This window comes from Hippocampus guttulatus, chromosome 7, assembly GCF_054856545.1.
Source record: "Hippocampus guttulatus isolate MCC_2025c chromosome 7, RoL_Hgut_1.0, whole genome shotgun sequence".
NCBI lineage: Eukaryota > Metazoa > Chordata > Actinopteri > Syngnathiformes > Syngnathidae > Hippocampus > Hippocampus guttulatus.
Window position 1 is genome coordinate 16,042,370 of NC_141267.1, and position 26,616 is coordinate 16,068,985.

General features: G+C 43.6%; 1 protein-coding gene across 2 annotated transcripts in view; it reads right to left on the bottom strand.

Annotated features, from left to right (window-relative positions):
* Positions 1-22,774, bottom strand: part of ssbp4 (single stranded DNA binding protein 4) — a 95,454-nt gene extending 72,680 nt beyond the window's left edge. For both annotated transcript variants that reach the window (XM_086115953.1, XM_086115955.1), the window contains exons 1-3: positions 22,639-22,774; positions 11,147-11,219; positions 5,001-5,062 (exon numbers count right to left, since the gene is read on the bottom strand). In XM_086115953.1, the coding sequence (XP_085972079.1) occupies positions 5,001-5,062; positions 11,147-11,219; positions 22,639-22,694 (191 nt within the window). In that variant the 5' untranslated portion in view covers positions 22,695-22,774. The remainder of the gene's footprint in view (positions 1-5,000; positions 5,063-11,146; positions 11,220-22,638) is intronic.
* Positions 22,775-26,616: the final 3,842 nt, after the last annotated feature.

Sequence of the window (26,616 nt, forward strand, 5' to 3'; positions counted from 1 at the left end):
CTTGACTTGGTTTTTCACCGCTGCTGTGAGATGGGCACGCATGCCAAAAGCATAACCGATGGCTTGAAGTTTGAACTGAGCTTCATAGGCGTGTCTCTTTGTAGAATTTATTTTCGGGGTTCTTAGAAACCAAAATCGAAGTTGTTTTGCAACAATGCACATAGCCACACTCTATACAGGTGTTGGTACCTGCTTGTGGCGTCCCTTTAGCGTCCACTTACACGCCCACCCTTCACTCAATGGCGGACTTCTTCCCCGCATGCCTGTCGTCACTCACGTCTGCCTTTTCTCTCTCTCTCTCTCTCCATATATGTATATATACACGCCCACCCTTCACTGATTGGCCGACTTCTTTGCCGCATGCCTGTCCACAGTCACTTCCGCCTTTTCTCTATATAAACAGCGTGTCGGCTGTCAGTCAGGTTTTGGAACTCAGCGCATACACAAGACGCTCCGCATCGTAAGGCGTCCTGTCCATTTTGGAGAAAATTTAAGACTTTTAATGGTGCCTTATAGTCGTGAAAATACGGTAAGTCGTGTAAAGCGATGTTATTTGAGCTGCGTGGAGGGGGAAACCATTTCCGCTGTCTTTTCAAGGTGATGCAAACATAAATGGATCATCTTTCATTTCATTCAAAGCAGCAACAAAGCTGTGGAGTGGAAAAAAAAAAACGTAACACCAACACATCGGCAAGAGATTAGGAAGATGGCTTAGCATCCAGACGTCCAGAAGAAGACAATTACTGAAATTAAATGCCATCACGATAATTATTTGCAATTAACCGTGGCCTGACAAAGCCAACAGTTACAATGGTGTTTTACCAAGATAATAAGGCACCTAAACAAAGGCAGACGCATACAGCTTGGCAAGTCTGCACCATAATCCTGTCTGCCACTTTGGCTTGTGACTAGCTAGCCAGACCGGGATGTAAAACTTCATCAGGTTTGTAAATATTTCTGTGACACAGGTATGTTCATCTTTTACCCATTTTTTTTTCATTCTGGTGGCAATTTAGGACTCATTTTTGATTATCAGATACACCTACAGCTTTAATATACACGAAAAGCTCTCATTTGTGTGTTGACAGATGTACAACATTGACACGATACATTGCTATAACAGTGATGCACAACACAAGGGTTCCAAACAAGTTTGACATTCATGTGCGCCATATGTTACAACCTTGCTAGCTTAGCGACACAACATTCTGCTAATCCTTCACATCTGGAGCTAATATGGGGGGTAATGGCGCGCAATTTCAAAAGAGACAGAAAAGAAATGTGTTCCCTTTGTGGGGAAAAAGGTAGGGTGTTTTGTTTTATTTTTGTTTGTTTTAATCCTTTCTATGCTGCTTGTCCTCATTAGGGTTGCGGGTGAGCTAAAGCCGAACCAAGCTAACTTGACAACTACACTCTGAACTTGTCGGCAGACAATCACAGAGCACCTTTTTGGAATGTGGGAGGAAGCCAGAGTATTCAGATAACACCCACACAAACCCTATGAACTATTCCCCATGTCGAAAATCAGCTTTGGGAAAATTGCAGGTACCACATATTGGTAGTGGAAGGATACCCAACATGCAAAAACATGCTTATGAAGAGTGGCTGCTGGAGGAGACGACACTCCTAAAGCAACACAGGTATCGCAAAAAAAACGCATCTTCTTCCCCAACAAAAACAAAATAGCCAACAAAGTGATGGCACCCAGAGATTCCCGTGCCATACTGTTACTGTGAGGGGATTAGTGTGTGTGTCTGTGTGTGTGTGTGTGATCAAGTGGGTTTACAATTCAGTGGCCATCCACTGAAAATTGTTTAAAGCAATAGATTTGGGGATAAAGAGGAGACAACTAGCAGTGGCCAATAAAGAAGGAGCTAATGTCACAATCAACACCTGCAGCCCTCACTGAGGCTTTTCTTTATCCTTCCACCCATAACAACAGATGTGGATGAGTGAACCCCCCACTAAAAAAGCTTCAGTCCCCCAACACCTCCCCAGTCCCTTCCTCGGTCGTATTCTAAAGCACCCCCCTGCCCCCCTACACCATCCTACAGGAAGCATCCACAGAGGCGGCGAAGAACAGCCTAGTGAGGTGCTGAGGAGACGACGGCTGGGGGGTGGGGCCGGGGTGACAGCGGGGTCGGGGTCTTAGATTTGGCTGTTTAACACAAAAGAAGCTGAAATGCAAAGAGTTAATCCATTCGGGGGTCTCTCTTCCGCAAACAAAGGACGGGCCTGCAAACAAAGGTTGCGAGGGGGCGGCGGGGCGGGAGCGATGTGGAAGGTTGGTGGCTTTCCTACCATCTGGAGCTTTTGTTTTGGGGGGAGGTTTGCGCGAGGAGAGGAGTCCCGGGGGTTGTTGTCCAATGGGTGGACCCCGGCAACAACCCCGGGATCCCACCTCCCCCCATCGTGAGTTCTCGTGTCCACGTGGTGCGCGGCGGCCCAGACAGACACCCCTTAGCTATGTCGTATCCTCTAAAGGCCTGCCCGGCTAATCATCAGCCTCCTCTCCACTCACACACTCAAACGCACACTCGAGGTCAACAGTCCCCAACCGGTTTTCCCGTGAAGCAATATTTTTGACGTCCCGGCATATCAACCAATAAAACCAAAAGATTCAAAGTGCAACCCAGCATGATGCTAAATGTAGTTGTTGCAATTACTGTTTCAGTTCTACAACAGCAGAGGCGGATGGTTGCAACTGATTTTCAAAATTTTCAGACGCTGATGATAAAATATATATCTATATATCCATCCATCCATCCATTTTCCGAACCGCTTGATCCTCACTAGGGTCGCGGGGGGTGCTGGAGCCAATCCCAGCCGTCTCCGGGCAGTAGGCGGGGGACACCCTGAATCAGTTGCCAGCCAATCACAGGGCACACAGAGACGAACAACCATCCACGCCCACTATATATATATATATATATATATATATATAGATAGATAGATATAGATATAGATAGATAGATAGATAGATATAGATTATTTTTTAAATTATTTTTTTTTTAAAAAGGGACAAAAAAGAAAATGTTCAGTCTCTCTGTGGAACCTGGCACCACATGTCGCATAATCCGGGAGCAGTCCGCTGCCCGGTGCTGAGGAATGCTACCCTAAATCATCTCGCACTCTTTGCTACGCTCACAAGACATTCACACACACGGTATATTTGCTTTTTGTTGCTACCACTGTCCAGCTGACTGAAGCAGAGCTCTTCCAAGACCCTGACGAGCCATGTCAACACGTTCTACACACTGAGACCCAAACAGGATGAATGAATGAAACGGCACATTTACAATACGGGGCGGGAGTGTGAATGCCGAACAAAGCGGCCCTCCTGTCAAACCTCTTATTCCGCTTCTCGCCGCCCCCGTGCCACTAATGCTGAGGATTCAGTCTACTTGGCTTTCCCTGGCTCCTCTGCCTCTTTGTGTGCACCCTTTTTTCTGGCCACTTCCTTCTCGTAGCGCATCACATTCCCACTTGAGCGTAAAAAGTTGGATTTGTCAAGCTCTTGGTATGAAACCGGGAAGCTGCGTTTGGGAGGGGGAGGGGAGGGGGGGTTCCATTGCTTTGAAAGCCACTCTGCTTCTACCAAAGCAATACAGTAAACCAGACGTCTTCTGACTTTGTTGATTCATTCTCCAAAAATGCTGTCTCCAGCAATCCCACACGGGATGAGGAAAAACATAGGATGCGTGTTTACTGCTGTTACATAACCAAGACAGCACACCACACACATCACACATCTCAGTCACAATAACGAGTCTTTTCGCTTTCTGTCGCGCTGCAAAGACTTCCCTTTGAGAGGAAGCATCGTTGCCACAGGGCATCCAGACTGCCGGGGGGGGGGAGAAGAAAGCGCAAAAGTGTAAGAACAGAGAGTTATGCGATCATAAACATTGACCAGGTTTAATTTTTGCAATTGCTGGCATCAGAGTATAAATCACGCTGAACAATAATCGCTTAAGATCATATTTTAAGGACATCCAATAATTTAGCCTTTGATGTGAAGAAGGAAAAATGCTCAATTTGGCCCTATGGTTAAAATATGTGCACCACGCATGATGTCAACCATGGGAACTTGTCCAAAGACTTCCAGCATTGCATTAATCCGTTCAATATGACCCCCGGCATGGAAAGAGGAGTTCAGAACAATCACAGAGAGGTGTTCGAATCTGCGCTCCTGTCCTCCTGTGTGGAGTTCTTCCAATACACATTCCAAAGACATGTTAGGAGGATTGAAGAATCTAATCCGTCCGTTGGTGTGAATGTTTTTTGTGGGCGGGCTAAATATGCCTTTTAATTGGCCTTGCGACCACTCCAGGGTGTACCTGTCAGCTGGGAAAGGCTCCAGCCCAACCGTGACCCAAACGAGGACAAGCAATCCGTTGCCTGGTTGACATAATGGAAAAGGAAGGACAACAATGTCTTCTTTGTTGAATTCATTGCACGACCACACGGTATGGCCTTGCTTTGATCATTACATAACCACCAGCCTGTCGCCTACACGTTACGCCGCACCGTGGCGAACTGCATCGAACTGTACTGCCTGGCTGGAAACGTGGCTTGTTTCTGCGGAGGACAACGGCGTCGGCCAGCAAGCGCACTGACCCGAGCCAGCCAGACAGACGGAACGGAACGGAACACGCTGTCCGCCGCTTAGCATTAGTGAACCTGGCGCGTTTGTTAAAAGAGGCCGAATGGAAGAAAGAAGCCCCAGAGAAATCAAGACTAATGTGAATTTATCGGACAATGCCGTGTAAAGAACGAAGAGCAGAAGTAGGGAAGGCAACGCACTGGTGAACGTCAGTCACGCGAGGAGCACTTCAACATATGCGAGATGACGCACTTAGCGTTCCCTGCAATTACTGCCAACCCCAGCGCGACGCATTCCGCCGTCCCGCCGCGACGAGCACCCTTACAGTAGTAACGTGAGCCATGTGTGTGGGGCTGCGTGTTGACAAGAGTTTGATAGGATCGCCATGTATACATACCACCACCACGAGTGTAAAAATCCCGGAGGTTCGCCCAGTGTGATGTTCTTCTCCCATCGGATCTGAGAGGGAGACAAGGAAGAAGAGCGTTATTTCAGTTTGCGTTAACGTCCTTCAAACTTTAGTTGGTTGGACAGAAAAATCTCGCCCCCCGCCCCATGCCCCTCTCCGCCGACACCCCCACACCGAGAGGCTGTCGCTCTCCGCCGCACTCACGCAGCAGCGAGAACTCCAGCTGCTATCCGGACGTCCAGATAAGATCCAGGGCGTGATAGCGGACCGGCTACCTTGCTCCACACATGCACCGCGACACACAACGCACGCTCAGGACGACTGCGTCGCTTTTCCGCACTGCAAGGTACCTCCACTACTGACTACTGACGCTTTTTCACTGGTAAAACCAAGTACTAACAGGTACCAGATGGCAGAAACCACTTCCGGTCTCTCATTGGGTCACTCGACAATCCCCAGTTACCAGCAGCTGTCCATTTTCTAACCTTACTCTGCTCTGCCCACTGCCGTGTTATGCTCCACAGTCTCGACTTTGCTGCAGCGATCTTTTATTTTGCCCTCACTCAGTCACTCACTTATTTACTCACACTCACTTAAATAACACACTTAGCTCTGGATGCTACATGTACAATACATGTACAATACACTTTGCTGCATTTGAGTGTATTATGCCCTTAGTCTCTTCTTGACCAGATAGACTAAGTTTTGGACAATGCAGCATTGCACTCCAGAGTCTCCAAGAAGCTGCAGTGATCCGTACTACGCCCTCTGTCTCTACTTGAATAACACACATAATTCAGGACATTGCAGTGTTATACTCTACAGTCTCCACTTTGCTGCAGCGATCAATTTTCTGTGGTCTCTTTTTGAATAACATCCTTGGCTCTGGATGTGATTGTGTTATACTCCACAGTCTCCACTTTGCTGGAGCATTCACGTTTCTAGCGGTCCTCAGCCTCCCTCGGAATAATAATCTCTATACTTGTTGGCACTAGTCACATCCCGATAAATCAAACAATGTGCTGTCATTCTCCTCCATTGTTGCTGACATATTCTGACCGATTCTAAGTAACCTCCCTGTGGCCTGGTTTTCGCGGTTTCCCATGTCTACTAATTTGAAGTGAAAAACCGACCGGCCCGATTTGTGGAAAGGTGCATGAGAGATCATTTCTTTATCTTCCAACACTGTGAAATCCAGAGAATTCTCCCATCCCTGCAGAGCCAACACTGATTAGCGAGAAAATTGGTTGAAATTTGGCAGCCTCAACTTTGACCCAGCTTCCTCGAGCATCTGGGGAGTGGATGGAGAGCCTTTTGGCTTCGACAAAGAGCAACAATCTGCAGAAAGTTGGAAGATGATTTGCAAACAGTGCCAAGCCTGAGTACTGAGGAACATGCACTCAACTGATCCGACATTTGACCGGTAGAAATCAATAAAGTTCTTGCCTTGCTTTTTAAACAATAATCTTAGAATGAAGTGTGGCTGATGGAAAAGCGCGTGGACTGATTGGACTGTTTTGTCTGACCGCATCCAACCGAATCATCTTGTGTCCATTTTCATTCAAAACAAATCGGATCTTCGCTTCGGTGTAAAGTCTCAATTTGTAATTGCAACCAGTGACAGAAAAAAAAAAAATCACAACCACAGTGAATATTGAATCGCTTCTTACGTGTTTTACAGGATGTGTGCTTGTAGTTACAACGAGTACTCGGGTCAGGGAAAGTGCGCCCGTATAGGTACTCGAAATGTGAGCACATCACCGTGGGAGGATCAAAGGTTAATTGAGAGTCCGAGCAATAGTGCTCACATTAGACAGCGCGTGCCTTCAGTCTCCACGGGACAACAAAGGGTCCCTAAACGTTTTTCACATCTCTTTTGGTGTGGGTGAGAGGGTACAATAAATGTGGAGACATGGACGGAGCTGCACACGGCGGCTGAACAGAATGACTTAAACCTGTTGCCCTCATAGTCCATGCCATCTCGTTTGCCTAAAGACACAAACCCAATTTTTTTTAGAATAGGTTTCACTTCGATTTATTTCCATTGTGTGCTTACCAAGTGTGATTGTTTCTTCCATGAAATGGAAAGTTCAAGGCAAACATCTAGAAAAATCAGACTTTCAAACAAACAAACCAAAAAAAAAAAAAATTGTCGCGATCCTATTCTTGTGTCTCCAGCAGGTGGCAGACGAGGGCTCTCCCTCCAGTGTGCACACCTGCTGCCAATGTTTATAGCAAGTATTTTTGTTGCTAAGTCTCGGTTTTGTATCCGTTTTGGCTATCTTCTTATCTTTTAATGTCAAGTTATTTCTGTTCATATTACCCTTGCCATTTGCAAGCGTTTTTAGTGAGGGTTTTTTTTCCCCTGGTTATTGTAAATAGCGTCCTTTGTTGTACTTTGTCGGTCTTGAGTTTTTGTATGAATAAACTCTTTTAGTTCAATTTCATCTGAGTCCACGTTTTGAGAGTCCAATTGCGTTCCGGGACCGTAACAAAAGTAATATTAAAGAATGCACTTTAACTATGATCATCACCTACTCTGTAAAATGTATGATTATTTTGCTGTAGGGCGGCTCGATGGTCCAGTGGTTAGCACGTCCACCTCACAGTGCAGAGGTACCGGGTTCAATCCAGCTCCGGCCTCCCTGTTTGGAGTTTGCATGTTCTCCCCGGGCCTGCGTGGGTTATGGCTATGACAATTTTTGTATCGATTCGTATCGATTGGTGCCCAATCCGTATTATTTTGGTGATGCTTTTACGTTCGTACCTCATCCAGAAACGCCCAGACGAAACACGTTTCCAGATGCGTATCGATCATCACTTCATTTTCCAACCAATCCGCCAAAAGTCTATTTTGGACGCAAATCAAGCAAACATCTCGAATCATCTTTCGAAGCGGTCCAGCCGGGATGACCGATGCTCTCATTCAACATCATTAACTTTTCCTCCGACCTTCATAACTACTTTTATTTTCATCCCGAACGAACGATGTCCTTGTTTCGCCGCGTGATATTTACGGACGACCCGCCAGCCGTAAAACCCCGTCATCGGGTCAAACAGCCCATAAGTGGAGGTGTAGCGTTTTGTTTAGGGGTTGCGCTACTTCCGCCTCAGTAATGAATCCCAAGCGAAGGGTGAATCCGAGTCAAAAGCAAGTGAAGAGTAAAAGTGGGGAGAAATAAAAGCAGCGCTCTCTGGTGATTCATGAAGAGCCGGAGTGTAAACCTGGTAAGTGAACTGATGAATACAGATGGCTGACAGAGTGTATCTTTTCCCAACCATTTGTCTAATACTCCACTCACTTTATGTGCTCCTGCTACAACTGCGTGATAGTGCGGGAGTGGTGAAAGGTCAAGCTGCTGCTTTTACTCACACGTACACTCGTCTGTCAGCGTAATCCAAATACGCAGACCTATTTGAGATGTCTACATCAAAGCGACTCAGTGGATGGAGTAAAACAAATAAAATGAAAGTCATTCATGATTGTTGGGGCGGGGTGGGGGGGGGGGGGGGGGCTTTGGTGGGGATTCAGAGATTCTCGTTTTGTTGTGGGTGGAATGATGCATGTATGCATATACTGCAATTATGTTTTTGGGGTACGGAACATTTACAGTTGTTTCTTGCTTGGTTGCTTCCAGTCCAGGGTGCTGCCATGTCTAATCCGCCCATGGCCTTCAGAATCAGTAGTGCTGGCTGTGTCATTCAAAGTGTAGAATCAACCGCAGTTTTTAATTTAACCAGTCAGATTTCAAGTTTGCCTGACAGGGCCAGCTCGCTGGACCACTATAACGTCAGCATTTTTCCGTCCTATGATTGGTCGGTTAGAGAAAAATTCCTCCGGCCAAGCTCAACTGGCAAATCTGGAGCGATCTGGACACATAAATGAATTTTTCTATGCCGCAAAAAATGACAGAAGAGAAATTGATGTGGTGTCAGACAAGGTGTGTTAATTTTAAAAAGAATTGAGAATTATTATTATTTTTTTTTTCTTGGACAGTCCTCACTCAAGACAATTTTTTTGTCATTTTGATTTAACATTGGTTCCATATACATGATTTTTTACAATTTCAAAAACCAATGCAGATTTTTCTGAGCACTTTTTCTTGGCAAGTTGTTTGGAGGCCAATAAAGGTGAGCTGCAATAAGGCAGCGATGGAATCATTAGCAAGGAGCCAGAATTTATCACGAAGGAAGGTGATGTAACGCATTCGCTTTTAGATCTTGGACATTTTCAAGGACCGAATATCAGTCCAATGACTTTGCTTTGGAACGCTTTCCAAATAAGCGCCCGTTGCGTTTAACTTGACAGTGGAAGAAGGCCGGCTGAGCCGCTTAAATGTCGTAGCACAAAGCGAACAACACATGCTTACAATGCGTCAAAGTGATCTAATTACACAGCGTTTATCACAAATTAGGCCTAATAATGAAGGGTGGGTAATCATATCAAGGAGCTAAAGCGGCGCCGTGTTTACATTATGTGAAATTAACAAGGAGTCAAGGGGCCATCGGGAAAGAAAACAGGGCTGGCTTCGTTTGGGTACGAAACATTTTTAGCATTTTCTATCGATGACTTCTTGCTTGCTAATGTTATTCTTTACTTAACATTGCTTTAGTCAGCATGTTTGCAGGTTTAAGGATGCCAAATGTACACATTTTTGAATGCAACAACAAGCATGACATTTTTGTGACCTTTGAATGGTGTATTTGAGCAGCGATGGAAAAATGGTTCTTTCATAAAAAATTTGATGCCAAGGAATCGTTTGGTAAGGGAAAAAAAAAAAAAAAGAACCAGCGCTCTGACGGGGACTGGTGAGGCCGCTCAAAGCGCCTCGTTCTCGGCTGTGATTGGGCTTATGTCTGGGTGACTGTGACGAGCGAGGAGGAGAAGAAAAATTATAATTGATGAAAATGATGGTGGCACGGTGGACAACTGATTAGCACGCCTGCCTCACAATGCAGAAGTGCAGGGTTCGATTCCGGCTCCGGCCTTTGCATCTTCTCCTCCTGGGCCTGCATGGGTTTTCTCCGGGTACTCCGGTTTCCTCCCACATTCCCAAAAAATGCATGGCAGGCTGATTGAACACTCTAAATTGTCCCTAGGTTTGATTCTGAGTGCGAATGATCATTCTGTTCTGTGTGCGCGGCGATTGGCTGGCAATCAGTTCAGGGTGTCCACCGCCTACTGCCCAAAGATGGCTGGGATAGGTTCCAGCACGCCCGCGACCCTCGTGAGGATAAGCGGATTAGAAAATGGATGGATGAATACTGAAAACCGGGGGTGGTCAGCTCTGATGCTCACGTCTCTCCGATGTGCCTATGGCGAGGTTCCCCCAACTCCCTCTGGAGATTTTATCATTGCACAAAAGGTATTTTGTGAAACTAGGTCAAATATGTCCTTTTTTTTTTTTTTTTTTCTTCAGAACTGTTCTTTGTTGTCTGTCTGAATATATTTTGGATCAAGTTGAACGCAAAAGGAGCCCAGTAAATTCCCAAATGCGAGTCGCCAAAGTGTCATGTCTACTGGGGAACAAAAAAAATAAATAAAGATTTATACCTGGTGCATTAAAAGAGAGCCGATATCCTGGCATGAATGGTGAAAATTAAAATCATTTGTTTTTGGATCAATTGGGCTTAAAAAGTTCAGTATTTCATTTTCCCTGGACCAAGAGAAGTAGGACAATTTCCTGAGGTACTCCGATTTCTTTTAAAGTACGCAAAAAATGCACTTTTTGGTCTCTTCGCATCCGTTGAGAAGTTGACTCCTTTGTTTTGTTTGTTTCCAAAGGATACACTCCGGATAATGAGTGAATACTGAAAATGGTGTATCATCATGTCAAAAGTTGAAAATATTAACCCTTTCATGCACCCTCTAACCTGGTCACATGACAAGCTGTCCACTGTAGTAACCGCTGTCCGCGAAAGGGTTAAAGCGTGAAAGCAAACGAAAATTTGGATTATTTCATTTCCTCACCCAATCAGAATCGAAAAAGAAAATCAACGAGGAATCGGATCTCACCGCCAACGTCATTTGGAAGGGAAAATTGATGTTTTGAATTTGAAAAAGCTTATATAAGACTTCAAGTCTCCGTGGGTGACCCGTTTACATTATGCATGACCTGAGAGTGAAGCCTTACCTCTGACAGGAAGGTCTGTGCTGATTTCTGTGCGCCGACATGCAGCAAATACTCGTACACGTATAAAGCTAACCTGCAACACACAAAGAAACAAAAACAAAGCATGTTTCAGTTTTACTGGGGTTTTTTTTGTTTTGTTTTTTTATGAGACATTATTTGTCTACGATGCATTCAAATGGGCCCAACAAAATGCACTGGTGGAGAATCATTCCCTGCGATATCAAGGAGAGGGCGGCGGGATCAACAAGATTTAACAGTATGAAGATCATGTACACATCGGACGGGTTGTAAATGTGCGCCATAAAGCTCTCCAAGCTCGGAGCCAAAGAGCCTCCGTGGCACTCGGCCACGTCCCTGCGGTGTGCGGAACGCCGCTGCAAAGCACAACAATGTGGAGCGGCGTGAAGAGCGCAGTCAAGTACCAGATATCAACGCTGCGTTTGTGGGGAGGAGAAAATAAAAATAAAAATTTTAAAAAGGATACCTTCTGCATCCAAATGCTTTAAAAAAAAAAAAGAAACTCAAAGAACTCTCAATAATAAGACGACGCCGATTGTGCCTCTGTCGATAAAAGCGCGGAATTGGACTTCCGTGACTGAGAGGTGTGAAGGCAGACGTTGGCACGACACATTCGGAGGAGTAGAGCGGAGCACTTTTGTGAGCACATTGGTTCCAGCAGAAGAAGCGCAAACGAGGCTTGGACCATATTGCAGGGCCCTCTCATCGGCTGCCGGAAGGAGTAAAGTGTTGTATTAATAAACTGGAGTCCGTTAAAAAAAATAAAAATAAAAATAAATTGTGGCCGACGAGCAGAGACGGACGGTCATCCTATGCTCTTGGTCGATGGTTTAAAGAGAAGGAAATACTCATAAGATTAAATTGTTTATAGCTACTTCTAGTATACCTCGAGGCCCAGTTTGTCAATGAAGTGCCCCTTAAAGGAAACATATAAAGACTCCTTAATTGTTTGTCGAGCGATATGAATCATTCCTGGCTATTGGTGCCTCCGTTTCAAGCCCCATGAAAAGACTTTCACAGTTTACTCAGGATAAAAACATTTGATCATAGATTACAGTCTTCCTTCTGACATGAGCATAATGCCTATTCAAATAAAATTTTAAAATAAAAATAAAACATTAGTAATGCGTGTGCGTGCAAAAAATATATATATCATTTATTTAATCCAATCCCTAATGTCGCATTCTAACCTGTCTGTGACCATTTTCACTGTCACAGGGGGAGTCAAAAGTCTCTGGATACCTCTAGATCAAAGGTGTCAAACTCAAGGCCCGAGGGCCAGATCTGGCTCGCCACATCATTTTATGTGGTCTCCGAGAGGGTGCATAACCCTTTCATGCACCCTGTAACCTGACAACATGAAAAGCTGTCCACTGTAGTAACCACTGTCCCTGAAAGGGTTTAAGTATACTTCATGTAATAGTTCAAATATCTTTAAATACGTGTGTGAAAAATGTGTTGAAATACATTTAAAGCGTGTGAGGAATGTTTTTTTTTAAATATTGCCCCTACTGTAAAAATTGCAGTGGGTCGAGAACATATCCCCCTCGATGTACAAGGATTGCCTGTTGAGAAGAAGAGGCTCCTTTTGCCATGTGAATTGCTCCCATGCACTGTTTTGCAGTCTGTGGGAACAAACGGTCATCCGCATGAAGACTGGAGCTATGAAACTTTCATAGCAGGGCCTGGTGTGATCTGAGGGTTTCGGTGCCCTGGCGATGGGCATCTGCCCCAGCAGCAATACATTATTCAGAGCCCCTCGTTCAGACCAGGCTTCAGGGTGGGAGCACACCTTTTGTTACTCGGTCAGATGCGGGTAAGTGGAAGCGGACAGAGGTGAGGACATTTTGTCAGGCTGACTGATGAAGGCCGGGCAGATGAAGGAGCCGTGAGGAGGTGGTGCAGAAAAGACGGTGTCAGAGGGAACCTCAAGGTCACAGCCTCCTTCTTCCAAAGCGGATAAGGAACACCGGAATGGCTTCCCAGTCAACCCGACACGAATAACACACGTCACTCAGAAAGACGAGATGGAAAAGCACATGTAGAACATGTTCATCGTAAGCTCTCAACTTCCTTAGCATTCTTACAGATAGACAGTGGTGACAAAGCATTAACATCATAGATGTTAATGCCAACATACAGGATTACAAGAAACACAGATATATTTACTCACATACTGTACATCTCCAGTATGGGTCCAGCGGACCCCCACATACTCACAGTTTGGCACCTGCTGATTTGTATATTAATCTTTTTTTTTTTTTAGTATTGGTTGATATTTTATATTTTGAGGGGTTTCACTTATATGCAATTGGTCGAACAAGACGGATGGATGGATGGATGAAGGATCAATAGACAGGATGCTCGGTAGCTAGATAGATAGAATGCTTGCTAGCTAGATAGATAGATAGATAAAGATGCTACATAGCTAGGTATATAGATAAGATGCCAAGTAGCTAGGTAGATAGATAAGATGCTAAGTAGGTAGCTAGCTAGCTAGCTAGCTAGATAGATAGATAGATAGATAGATAGATAGATAGATAGATAGATAGATAGATAGATGTGTAAACAAAAGCAAAAATATAAATTGAGAGAGATTTGACCTCAATATATCCTTTTGTAAACTCTAAACAGGAAGGCCGAAGCCAGAGTCGAACCCTGCACCTCTGCACTGTGAGGCTAACTTGCTAACCAGTCGACCACGGTGCCGTCCTTATATAATATAATCTTACATAAAAGGCCTACTATTAAAAGATTGGTTGGTGCATACAGATAATTTCTATTTGCATATTTTTTCCATGGAGACAAATAGCTTTAAAAAAAATGAACAAATTGAAGGTCCAGCTCGACCAATGTCCATTGTGGTCCACCATTCCACTATATGTTCACCCAAATGTAGAGACTACTGAATGCATGAGTGCTGATGTGCGCTCCACTTAGAAAATCCACACGGTACAAGTCGTGGTTTCCTTTCCTGGTCCGAATGAGCGCTTTGTGGCTCGCCCACACATCAAGAAGTCTTCTCTTCTACTACCTGGTCCCCCTGGAAACACACCTGACATTTAGCCCTCCCTCTCCCCGGGCTGCCCCATCCTCGCATTCCCTTTCCTCGACTCGCCTCCAGAGACAAGAGCTCCTCAGCCATGCTTAGCGGCTAAAGCGCAGACAGTTAGCAAATGAACCTTCGTGTCTTTGTTTCAATAATTCAATAGTTCGACCGGGAGCAGGGTGAGCTGAGGTGTGCTGGGAAAGAGAGGGATTAAGCACCTCTGTTCACAGTCAGTATTATCTTTGAGAGGAAAAAAAAAAGACTAAAGATGTGTCGCATGCATAATTTAAACCGTACGCGCCAAGTGTAGCCACATAAAATCGCAAAATATTATTTCCAGAATATTAATTATTCATGACGATCGTATAAGGGCAGTATGGATGTACCACTTGAAGGCGCCTGAGCGACGTGGATGCTGTGATACAGCGGAGCGTGCCCGCTAAAGCTTATTCCCATCGCACATGCTGTTTATATTTGCTCGGCTTTGTTACGCCACTCCCTTTGTCAAAACAAATCAGTGTCAATAAGGCGGCAAACATGCACAGCCACACTGTTGCACGACGGAAGAACACCTGCAGCAAAAAAAGAAGAAAAAATGCCCCATCATTTTGTTCATCTGTTTATCATCACCGCACCAGCCAGACAGAGAAAGCAGTTCGAATGATTAGCGGGAGATTATATAGCCATAAATGTCGGTTTCAGACAAGACCTCCCGCAGCAGCTGATGAGCCGATGAGCATGAGTAAAATAACGAGACCAAAAAAAAAAAAAAAGTCATAAAATAGGTGTAATATTATGAGGGTGAAATGCTACGAGAATGAAGTCGTAAAATTACAAGACAAAAAGTCGTAATGTTGTGAGATGAAAGTATTACAGTCATGAAATAGCAAGAATAAAGTTGTAACTGCCAGAATTACATTTGTAATATTACGAGTCTAAATATTTACGAGGAAAAAGTTTTACGGGGAAAAAGATGGACAATGACAAGAAAAAGTTTAAATATGAGGGAAAATGTCACAAGAAAAAAAGCTATTAGAAGAAGAAAATTCCCCCCTCAAAAACAATTTTGAGGGGGAAAAAAAAGTTATACCATGAAAAAGTCACAACATGAGAAGAATCTACATGTAATTTTAACCCAATAACGCATAATGTTACAAGAATGGAGCACTACTAATAAAAATCCAAATTTTACATTACATTACATTAATACGAAAAAAAAAAAAAGCTGCAAAATAAAAATCTGAAAAAAGGCAAAGTTGGACAAATCAACAATAAGTTTTGATCTGGAAATAATGTTAAAAAGCTGTAATATGACTCCTGAAAATGTTGCAATGCTACAAAAATAAAGTCCCAGTGTTACAAATAAGGTTATCATGTTACAAAAATAAAATGAAAAAGTCATAATTTTATAAGGAAAATTTTAAGTAGACTTTTAGCATACAAAGATGATGGTCACAACTCGGGATGCTGAAGTAATATTAGTCGTATTTCGCAGAGGATAAAGAATATATACCTCTGACTATTGCAATATTGGAGTGTAAAGTTATGTGGTAGTTTTAAATAGAGAATGCATAGTTATTTTCAAATTTTTAAACTATTTTTAATCGTAAACTAATATATTGGAAAAATATTCAATATTAAATATTCTATCCACTGCATTTCAATGGGTGTCAATTATATGCAGAATTTTGCGATTCGCGGGTTGGGCCGGTGCCTAAGCCAGGCAATTAGCGGGACTCCACTGTATTTCAAATTCCCATAGCCGACGTCATATTGCTACGTAACTGGATGAATCATCAGCGCCTCCTTTGGTTGCAGTCAGGTAGTGCACTCGAAAGGCCCAAATAATGAACAATCCATTCCACACAAAGGACAATATTCCACAAAATCGATTCTTAGTGCACACCAAATGCACTTTTTTTTTGGTATCTGCTCTGCATTCCTCTAAAAGAACGACAGCGGCAGCCCTCGGTGAGTCGAGGTCAAACCGATTCATAACTTGAGACCCGCGGATCGAATATTGACATGGCGTACTTTACTTCAAGTGCAACAATCTGACACGTGCATGCACTGGCGGCCGCCGCGGCTGACGAGCAGCAGCATTAATTGACTGTTGTCATTTTCCCCGACGACGGCGTAATCAGCCGAAGGGTACCGAGAGTCGGGGGTGCTAAATCAAGGGTTCCTTTCCCCTTTTCCAGCAATGTTTTCTCTTGTTCCTGCACAGCTCTTTATGCCGTCTTCAAAAGGCTCAAATGCAGATGGCGGCGCCATCTGTGCCGAGTCAAAACGGCGCATTGAAAACCTGAAGATCTCCCCCCCCCACGCCATTAAACGGCAAGTAAATACGTAGGAGGAGCCAGAGGAGGAGGAGTGGGGGGGGGATGTAAAGAAACAAACTGATTAACTTTACACTTGAAGATCTTTAAGGCCAAACAAATCTCCAAATCACACGAGAGAATGTCTGTAAACAAACAGAATGAAGACGTTTGATCGCTATCGAGGATATCAGCGAGTGCGGAAGCGTAAATTAACACCCGGGATTCATCAGCGCACATTTCAAAGAGTTACCAGTGACTGAACAATAAGGTGATATTAATACAAAAGGCCCTGAACGGCTTGTGCTCGCTTTAATTTAATTAGATGCTGAGGAGGCGGCACGGTGGACTAGTGGTTTGTATATCTGCCTCACAGTTCTTGATGCAAGCAAACTTTTCTAAATGAATTTTTTGGGGGCTAATTCAGAGCCTGTCCTTATTTTTTGCTCTAGCACATCAGATTTTAATTTTTTTTTTTAATAGAATAATGTAATATAGGAAACTATTTCAAAACAAATTAATTAAGGGTTAGGTTGAATTTTTTTCCTCGGAATGTCTTAGCTATAAATTACAGGGCATGGTAAAATCTGTATTTAGATTTGATAGGTCAAACTGAAAAATAAAAAAAATTAAATCTCTCAATAGCCCGGATGTGCTAGAAAAAAAATAATTTCAAATCAGCGTGAAAAATACTTTTAAGGACACATAAAGCCACCTCGGATGAAAATTTGCTGTTGGCCAGCGTTATTATTTAAGCATCCAACGATGCTTTTGTTTTTCTTTTTAATACCGCTTATTCTCTTTAGGGTGATGGGGAGCCGGGGCCTATCCCAGCTGACTTCAGGTGAAAGGCAAACGACACCCTGGACTGGTCGCCAGTCAGCTGCCGGGCACATATCGAGTCAGACAAAATTCCCTCTCACATTTCCACAGTCACTGAGCGGAAGGGGAACCCAGGCTGCATGCACCGACGTCAGCCGAGTGCACCGCTACATCATGGGTGACCGTGTCATTGCAAACACACCCATATCCGATACATTATGTGTCCTTTGAAATGGACACGTAAACTGACAGTCCCCTCCAAAAAAATCAGATGGATTGGAATTGGACCCAGAGTGCAAATCCATTTTAAATGATCCACTTGACTCACCCTTTTCGCAGGTAAGGAACCATGTCTGGTAACTTCAACTTGGGTGGGAATAGATGCCACACGACTCACTATAAGGCGGAAGAACCAAATCATTGCTGTATTTAATCATATAGTGAAAAATGATTCCTGTTATCCCAAATAATCCCAATACAAGTATTTATATTACTGCTATAGCGTGTTTACAACATTTTTGTTTCCAACTACTCGGCATGAAATCAAAATTGGGCACTTGGACCGGGATTGCAAGGCTTCCTTTCGTTCGTATCTGTGGGAACAGACAATTCCAGTCTTGTTCAGTCGTGCGCCCGCCGGCGCCCCCTTTACACTCTGTGAATATGTAAAGAGCTGCATGAATATGTAAATACGAGCTAATTCGATGACGCACCGAGGCGCGCTTACAAGGGAACATGTGTCGGCCCTGCAGGGCAGGTTAGGGTGACAAGACAGGTGAGGGCGAAGAGGGCAAGAGGCCTCCGTTGGGCCTGCAGGACAACACACACACACACACACACACACACACACGTCACAAGCACTTTCACACACGAGCTGCTTTCGACTGACTAATAGTAAGCCACTAACCTGAGTTGCTAACAGCCAACTTTCGCTGACACCCACGTCACTCACCAGGCCAGTCGCAGCATTGAGACGCGAGGATGGCAACAATATACCCTCACATGCACATTTTGTTGTTCATCATGCCAAATTATTTTTTGTCCGATTAATCAATGGGGATGGTCAGTAGCATAATTGATTCTAAAATTATTTGATAGTTGCACCCCCAAAATAGACTCCCTCTGGACAGGGGCGCCTCACCCAGGAGGAGTGGTTCAATGCCTCGGCCCCAAAATGAGCATTGTGAGAATATCAAAGCATGCTCAGTGGACTTTTTTGCAGATGATAAAATAGGGGAACACACACACTGACAAATCGGGCCAAATTTAAGGATTTTCTTTTTCTTACAATCAAATTGCGCAAAGGCCTGGTACTCGCATGTCTCAAACAGATTTATGTCCACGTGGGGAGTGTTAGGAGTGATGAATCATAAAAGTGAACCCTGTTCAATATATCCTTATATGTGAGGTCAACATTGAGTTGGGCTGAGCAGAGGACTGCGATTGGGATGTGAGAGAGCACAAGTCGAAGTGCAACTGGTTGTCTTCACGACAATGAAAATGCCAAGGAGAAGTTCAGTGACCAGAAACACGAATTGTCAAGATAACTTCTTCTATTTGAAATTTTGGGGCAATTTGGATATGCTGTGGCACGATGATGCATCTCAAAGGTCAGTTCAGTCATGGTACCACTGCAGACATCGTTATATAATGCAAGTGGTGTGCTGTGCAGGCCACTGTCAATGTCGTTGCTATTTTTTTTCAGGTTTTATAAATTTTTTATTTATTTATTTTATAAACATGGACACATTATAACATCAGCCAATTTGGAACACCCCCCCCCTTTTTTTTTAATAAATCAGCAAAAAAAGATTTTTTTTTTTTTTTTGCATGATTCACCTTTTCAGGGACAGCTTGTCATGTTATCAGGTTACAGGGTACATGAAAAAAATTAAAGAGCAAATTAGTGCAAAACACTCAATTGTTTGTCCCGTAATTCGTGTCTTTATTGTTGTAAAGTGTCAAAAGGACCAAAGTATCATTTATTTTATGAATTCTATTTTTTTTCTAATGAATCGGACAATTAATCGGTTATTGGATTGGAATCATAATTCACCTCGAAAAATAAATATCGTGCTGTGAGCACCAAACGCGGCGCCCATTTTTTTTTTAAAAACATGCCACGACATGAAAAAGTGGTTTAAGAAGCCCGCTTCGAGGTATTTAATGCCATTAAAATAAATCCTTGGCGTTCAAGCGCTCGCACAAGCGCATGACATTTATCGCGACGCTTCCCCTACGCGGCTGATCCGAACGCAAAGCGACACGCAACCCTCTATCGTCAAATCTGAGGCTTTTGTTACCCATTACAGTAACATTCGTGTCGCCGCCTTTCCGCCGACGTGAATTCCTCATGAGCTGAATTATTAATCCGCCTCCTACACGATCGTTTCAAACGCGGCAGAGATTCGACCACATGCGAGAAGATCATTCGTGATCACAAGAGCATGCATATCTTTTGAGGGGGTGGGGGTGGGTTCAGCCTACAATCAATCTGTTGCTTTCAGGTGGAGCGGGGCATCGAAGCGGAAAACAAGTGTAAACGCACCCTTGGCGTCTGCTCACGTCACGTGTATATTAAGGCATCATATGTAGGTTCGAGGGTCACCTCGTGCCTGCTGCTCGTAGGGCCACCTGGGATGCGGGTGTACAAAACGCGCACACGCATCAATCCAGAGCAGGATGACGCAATGTCAGACCCAACAAGGTAACAAGGCATCGGATATAAAAGGAAATACTTGTACTGATGCTTAGTGGGGCAGCCTTTGTGCTGGTTTGTGTTTATATATTTGAACACTTTCAATTTGGGCCCATTTTGGGTCATGGGACAATTTTCAATACGAATAGCAAGTACATAATTAGGTATGAAGCAAAAATCTGTGACTAAGTGACGCACACTGAAAAAGATTTGTAATTCCTTACGGATGGCAGAAGCTTTTCTTTTTCCTATTAGACAAGGTTATGGCTTGACTAAATGAAGCTCCTGCCCTCACTTTATTCGAGTTACTTGGCCCCGAGATGCCACGTTCTTTATGTTAGACGTAGATTTCCTGAGCGCATAACAGAAAAAAGGGTGTTCAGCGACTAACGGAGCCCAAATTTCTACTCCCGTTTGTGAATGCCGAACCTCAACTGTGTAAATAATTTCTTTTTTGATTCATGTAATAAATTATTGACTCTGTCGGCATCGTTGGTGTCCCACATCCAGCATCCTGTGTCACTTTTTGGGCCTGTGAAAAGCCACATAAACCAACTAAAAAAAGACATCCATCAGTCGATTGGTTAAAAATGTACAATCCAGGAAGTCCGTGGTTTTACCCCGGTCCTGACCGGTGATTGTTACGTATGGCATGCAAGCAACAGGTTGCCACAGCGGTGTTAGAAAACGTCATCGGAAGGCACACTCAGTTACAAGCACACTTACTGCTTTTCATTTCATTTTGATCCTCATAGTGTAGAAGTGTTTTAGGAATGAATATTTCTGGCAATGATGACGTTGTCGAGGTTATAAACAGCACGGAATGAACTAATTTGCACAGCGCTGCGAGATATTCCTCAAATGACAAACGGCTTTTCACTGGATTGCTTTATATTTTTAAAGAATGAATGACCTTGCTACTGCATTAATGGTAGGCTCGTAAGAGTCGACGGCGCGGAACCTTCACCACAGTCGGAAAAGAACTCCCCCTGTAAAAGTGATGCCCATCATGATGCTGCTTAAAAAAAATTATAATAATCCTTTGCACTCACCTATTATGTGAATTATGATAATAAGCACCCATGACTGATCATCACTCAGAGGGAGAACTTGACACAGATGTGGCACCCTGATGACAATGTATTGGTAGTGGTGATGTATTTCATAAGTTTGGGACCCTGAGAGGAAGCATACATCAAGTTGAGGTAATAAAAAATAAAAAAAGGGATATGCCCCCTGATTTAAATTTCCAGGTTCCTCGGTTAGTGACAAAGTTCCGCATTGTTTCTTACGCCACTGAGCCAACTCGTTCATTGTATGGTACTGTAAAACGTAACATACAAGAAAATAAAATGACACACACCTCAGAACTATGTTTTAAAAAAGAGCACATTAGCTTAACGCTAACACACAATGTAAAACGCCTTATGCATGCCAACAAAATTAGCATTGACATTGCGGTGCTTTTATCCTTTAAGCGACAGATATTTAAACACAAGTGGTGGAGCAACAACATATAACCAGACAATGCAATAATACTCACAGGCATATTTTTTTTTACCCTCTCTGAAAAAAAACTATTACTGCAGCTGACTGAGAAGTCACCATTCTTTCATTTAGGCAGCCATGCAATTTATTTTATCCTGCCCCTCGGTGGCCAAAGCGTGTACACCAGAAGGAGCCACACAGTGTATGGAAGTATGAAAGCATGATGCACAAACTTGATGTTTTTAAAGTGTCTTACTAGAAAATGAACAATTTGTCACATGTTACTGAAAATGTCATTTCTTGAGAATATGCATTGTGTCCAAACTCAAAGGCACACCCCGGCGCATGTGTATTAAAAAGTGTTTTCTTCTCGCTTGCATCAACCGGACCAAATGCCCTAACGGACTGGAGGTGGCCCGCGGCCCATAGCTTGCCCATAACGGTTAAATATGAATGAACCCCACTGATGTTCGTATGGCTGGTGCAAAAAAAAAGTCCACCGTTGCAAGTAAAAGGAGCTGCGCGTGCATTTTTCAGGTTTATATCTAGTTTTACAGCCAATGCGCTCGAAAAAGAACAAGAGACTGGTTGCAAGTGTCTTTTTAAAGCACACCTCCGTGATTTCAGTGCACGATAAGCCACCAGAGCCCCGCGAGGTCGGTCCAGTTTTCACCGCAAAAAAAGTCTGTCTGCTCCGGTGCCCTGCAAATGCGCACCATTAAATCACAAAACTGCCTCTTCCTCTCTCTGGAAAAAAAAAAAAAAGTTTACCGGGACAAAAACTTTTGACTCCTCCGTGCAAGCCCGCACGTGAGCTCCCCGCAAGTCAAGCTCGGTTCTCCGGCGAGAGCAGCACTTCACAACAAGCACCGGGAGCGAACTTCAAAAAAAAAAAAAAGAAACACGAGCAGGAAGTCCGTTGAACAAGTGAAAAGTTTAACGCGCGCACCTTTAAAGCGCTTGAAGGCGTGCGTTAAAACAATGTCAATTCACAGTGACGGAAGCTAGTTGGAGAAAGTTCACATCGGCGCGGCGTGCAGGTAAAAGCAGCCTTAAAAAAAAGCGAGAGATTGAACAGAAAACAAACGTTCGGACTTACTTTTCTCGCGCTTGGCTGTCGGAAGGGACCACGGCTCCTTTACCTTTGGCGTACATGCTGGATTCTGTTTTAAGACTTTTGCCCCACTCAACACCTGTCAAAGAAAGCAGCCAGGAAAACGCTCCATCTCCATAGCTACCCCTTCAGTGTTTTCCTCCCCCTTTCCTCCCTCCCTCCTCCCCTCCCTTTCTCCCTCGCTCCCGCCTCCCTCTCTTTCTCGCTCACTTTTTTTTTTTTTTTTTTACATCTCCAACATTGGCCACAAATCAGGCACAGTTTCTATCGGGGGAACTTGAAACCGTCCTCGGCTGGATCACCCCCCCCCCCCCTCCACCCCCTTCCCTTCTCCTCAGCCGCTGTTTCGCAGACCTGCACTTCCTCCCTCCGCTGGGCGCGCGGTGGGGGCTTCTTAAAGGGAAACACACCCTTTATTTTGTTTATTGACCCCAGGAATAGAGATCTGGAGTAGTTATTTTAATGTAGTTTGCCGGGGTTTACTTTGTAACATATGACTAGAAATCACAATTACAAACATTGCAAAAATGCTGTCAATCAAAACTGGCATTAGAACAGAGCCGAGCATTTGGTACTCGGTGGGGACTTACCCAATTTAATCCACCTCTTAATACCACCACGATCATGAAGCAATTACAGTAACCGTCAATACTACACAAAAACGCACCTCAAAGCCGTTCAGAATCAATATTTATCGATTAAAATGACATGAACAATGAAAAATTAAAAAAAAAGAAAAAATTCACTGGTCCCTAGATTAACACGTTTATTTTCTTGTATCACAAATCTTACTTGTTGGTCAAATCCAGTTTTCCCATGGAAATTACAAAGTCATAGAAATGTGTTAAATTGTGAGTGTTTGACATTTCATAGTGAATTATCAAAGTTTTCCTCTGCTCTGCCCAGACCTGAAAAGCTCACCACTTTCATGGTTTCCATTTGATCGGTCAACTTCCCTGAGAGGAGTTTATTCAGATACAAACCAAATGGAAATGTCAAAATACAAGCGAAATGGCCTACTACTATAGGTCCTGTATTGCTCGTCATACATCCTATCATGAACAACATACATGTCCATTTTTTTTTTTTTTATTCAACCGGTCACAAGAGTGACAGCTATCGTGGGTGTCGTGTCTGGAATCCAAACCTCAATCACAACAGGCAAAAGGAGTGGGTAGCAAGAAAATCAGTTCACTTGAACTCTTCTCACTAAAAGTTTTGCCAGAGTCATCCCGGGCCCTGGATGTGCTTCTATCAGGCGGAGATGAATCACACATCTCGGCACACCGCTGTCTGACCGATAAGACTTCGCGGGTTCGGGCTTGCACCCTTCTTTACACGCCGTGATTCCTGGAGATTGTTGGAATTCTTTGAACACGGCAATCCCGGAGTGTTATGTCATGCGGGGATGGGCATTTGAGTGCATTTACTTCATAGACTATGAGGAACATTACAGATCAATTCAACTGGGTAGGCTAACGTTAGCCTGTGTTATCTGAGAAGTCAATGAGCAGAGCAAGAAAATGGACAGTTGCTGCAAAATGAACGTTGAGGAGATTTGTTAATCAATGACTTCATTTGAGGAGCAAGTTTCTAATTCGGAGCAACAATTTTTTGTACTTTAATCCCAAGGACCTAAAGCAAGACTTTTATTCAACAAAAATGACAATATAACACATGGTTTTGTTTTCATTCATCCATCCATTTTCTGATCCGCTTTATCCGACAAGGATCGTGGGGCATGCTGGAGCCTATCCCAGCTGTCTTGGGGCACTAGGCGGGGGACACCCTGAACTGGTTGCCAGCCAATCGCAGGGCATACAGAAACGAACAACCATTCACGCTCACACTTGCACCGAGGGACAATTTTGAGTGTTCAATCAGCCTGTCCATGCATGTTTTTGGAATGTGGGAGGAAACCGGAGTACCCGAAGAAAAGCTACGCAGGCACAGGGACAACATGCAAGCTCCACACAGGAAGGCCGGAGCTGGAATCGAACCCGTTACGTCTGTACAACGAGGTCGACGCACTATAGCAACTGGACCACCGGGCCATCCTGGTTTTGTTTTCATTTTTCAAATTCATATTGTGCACAGCAGCTAACTGCATTTTCTTGTCTGCAAACATTTTCAGTGGAACGATTTCAAACACAAATAAGTTTAAGTTTAGCATTTCTGAATTGGTTGTACTGTATGTACAGTCCTTTAGCTAAGCTAAATTGATTTAAAAAAATAAAAGACAGGGAGAGAAAGAGAGAGGCATCAACTAATTTAATTTTGAGAACATTTATTGCGCAAAAGTTCAAAACTCAGGCCTGTATTGTGAAAACGAATAACATTACTCCCATAAATATTCATTATCAATATACATTTAACTTTATAGGCCATACCTCCTGGCTGACATACCCCATTTCCGATTGTGGTCCTATCACCGCTGTTATTGAGTATAATTTTCTCTCCAGATAGTTGTCAAATTGCTATTTTGCAGTTGTTGCATACGCTAGATTTTAATGCAGTTCCAGCCAGGCTCCGATGAAACGTGTACTCAATTACATATGCACTTTCTTCTGGTTTCCGCAATTACGTGTCCATTTTAGCTAAGCAGTTAGCATGGCTTCTCTGTCTTTTGGTTTTTTTTTTGTTTTTTGTACTCTCGGTCTTGTAATCCCTTTGTGTGAACTACATGCATCTTATTCAAAACCATGAAGGTGATGATCACTGACTACTAAGCAACTCTGTAATGTATTTAGCCCCACTAGCTTGCTGGCCAAACCTTGTTCATAGTTCGCTGGTGTGGTTAAGTAGCACCAAGTTGTTGGGGGGTTTTTTTTCCCAAACAAGATTGTGTCGATGTCATCGTATTTATTACATTTGCATCGGTCTAGTCGGGCTAGCGTCTGTAGCATATTAGTGTACCCGATACAGCGCTGCATTTGCTTCTGGCTGCTCCTTCCCAAGTGTCACACATGACATAAGCATGTTGCACCATGTTACACATGTGAGTCCAACCCAGTGAAGATTTTTGGTACCTTCTCCACGTATCGCAAAAATAAAATAAAAATTCCTTCTCGGTTTTGCTGTTGAGTGTGTTTTAATGAGGCGCAACATGTGAATTTTGACTTGCAAACTGCAACGTGAAGCCGCTTATTTTGATCCTGGGTGGTTACAGGTATTCTCATGTGTCTCAGGTGGATTGGTTTTACTTTATTAGGGTTACATTAGGAATGACACTGTACTGCTAATTCTTTTAAATTTAAAAAAAAAAAAATTATTTTTATGAAGGGACCGCAGGAAAGTCAATAATTTACTTTACATTGTTTTCTGTGTGGGAAGGGGAAAAAAATTAAATTACAACAACCAGCATCACGGAACGGCTTGTTCCACTTTGGAGGTTCCATTGTGATTTTTTTCCAGAATTTAAGAAGCATACTTTAGAGTCCATGTGCCCATATTGTATATGAATATTCATCTCTCTCTCTCACACACACGTACGCACACACACACACACACACACACACACACACACACACACACACACTTTTCAAGTTTAATGTGGCACTCTGATGCCTTGGGGGCACATGCATACACACACACACACACACACACACACACATACACACACACAGTGAGACTTTACAGTAAAGCAGATGTCTTGCATCAAGTGCTTTAACCCGTGAAACTGAGTGATGGAGAAGGTGGTGCCGTATTGATTTTTATGTTCAACAGTACTCGTTATTTTCTGCCCCTCAAAATGCACGTGCGGTGTTGCCAACGTGCACATGCTTGTATTCAAGGCCAAGTTCAGCATAAACAAGGGTTTCTTAACTTGTACTTAAACTGGAGTACACAAACAACACTGTAAGGGAACACGCACAAGGGAAAAAGATCTTGTACTGCAGAGGTGGGCTTAAGTCACTTCAGTGAAAGTCATAAGTAAGTCTCAAGTTAACTTCAACTTTTAAA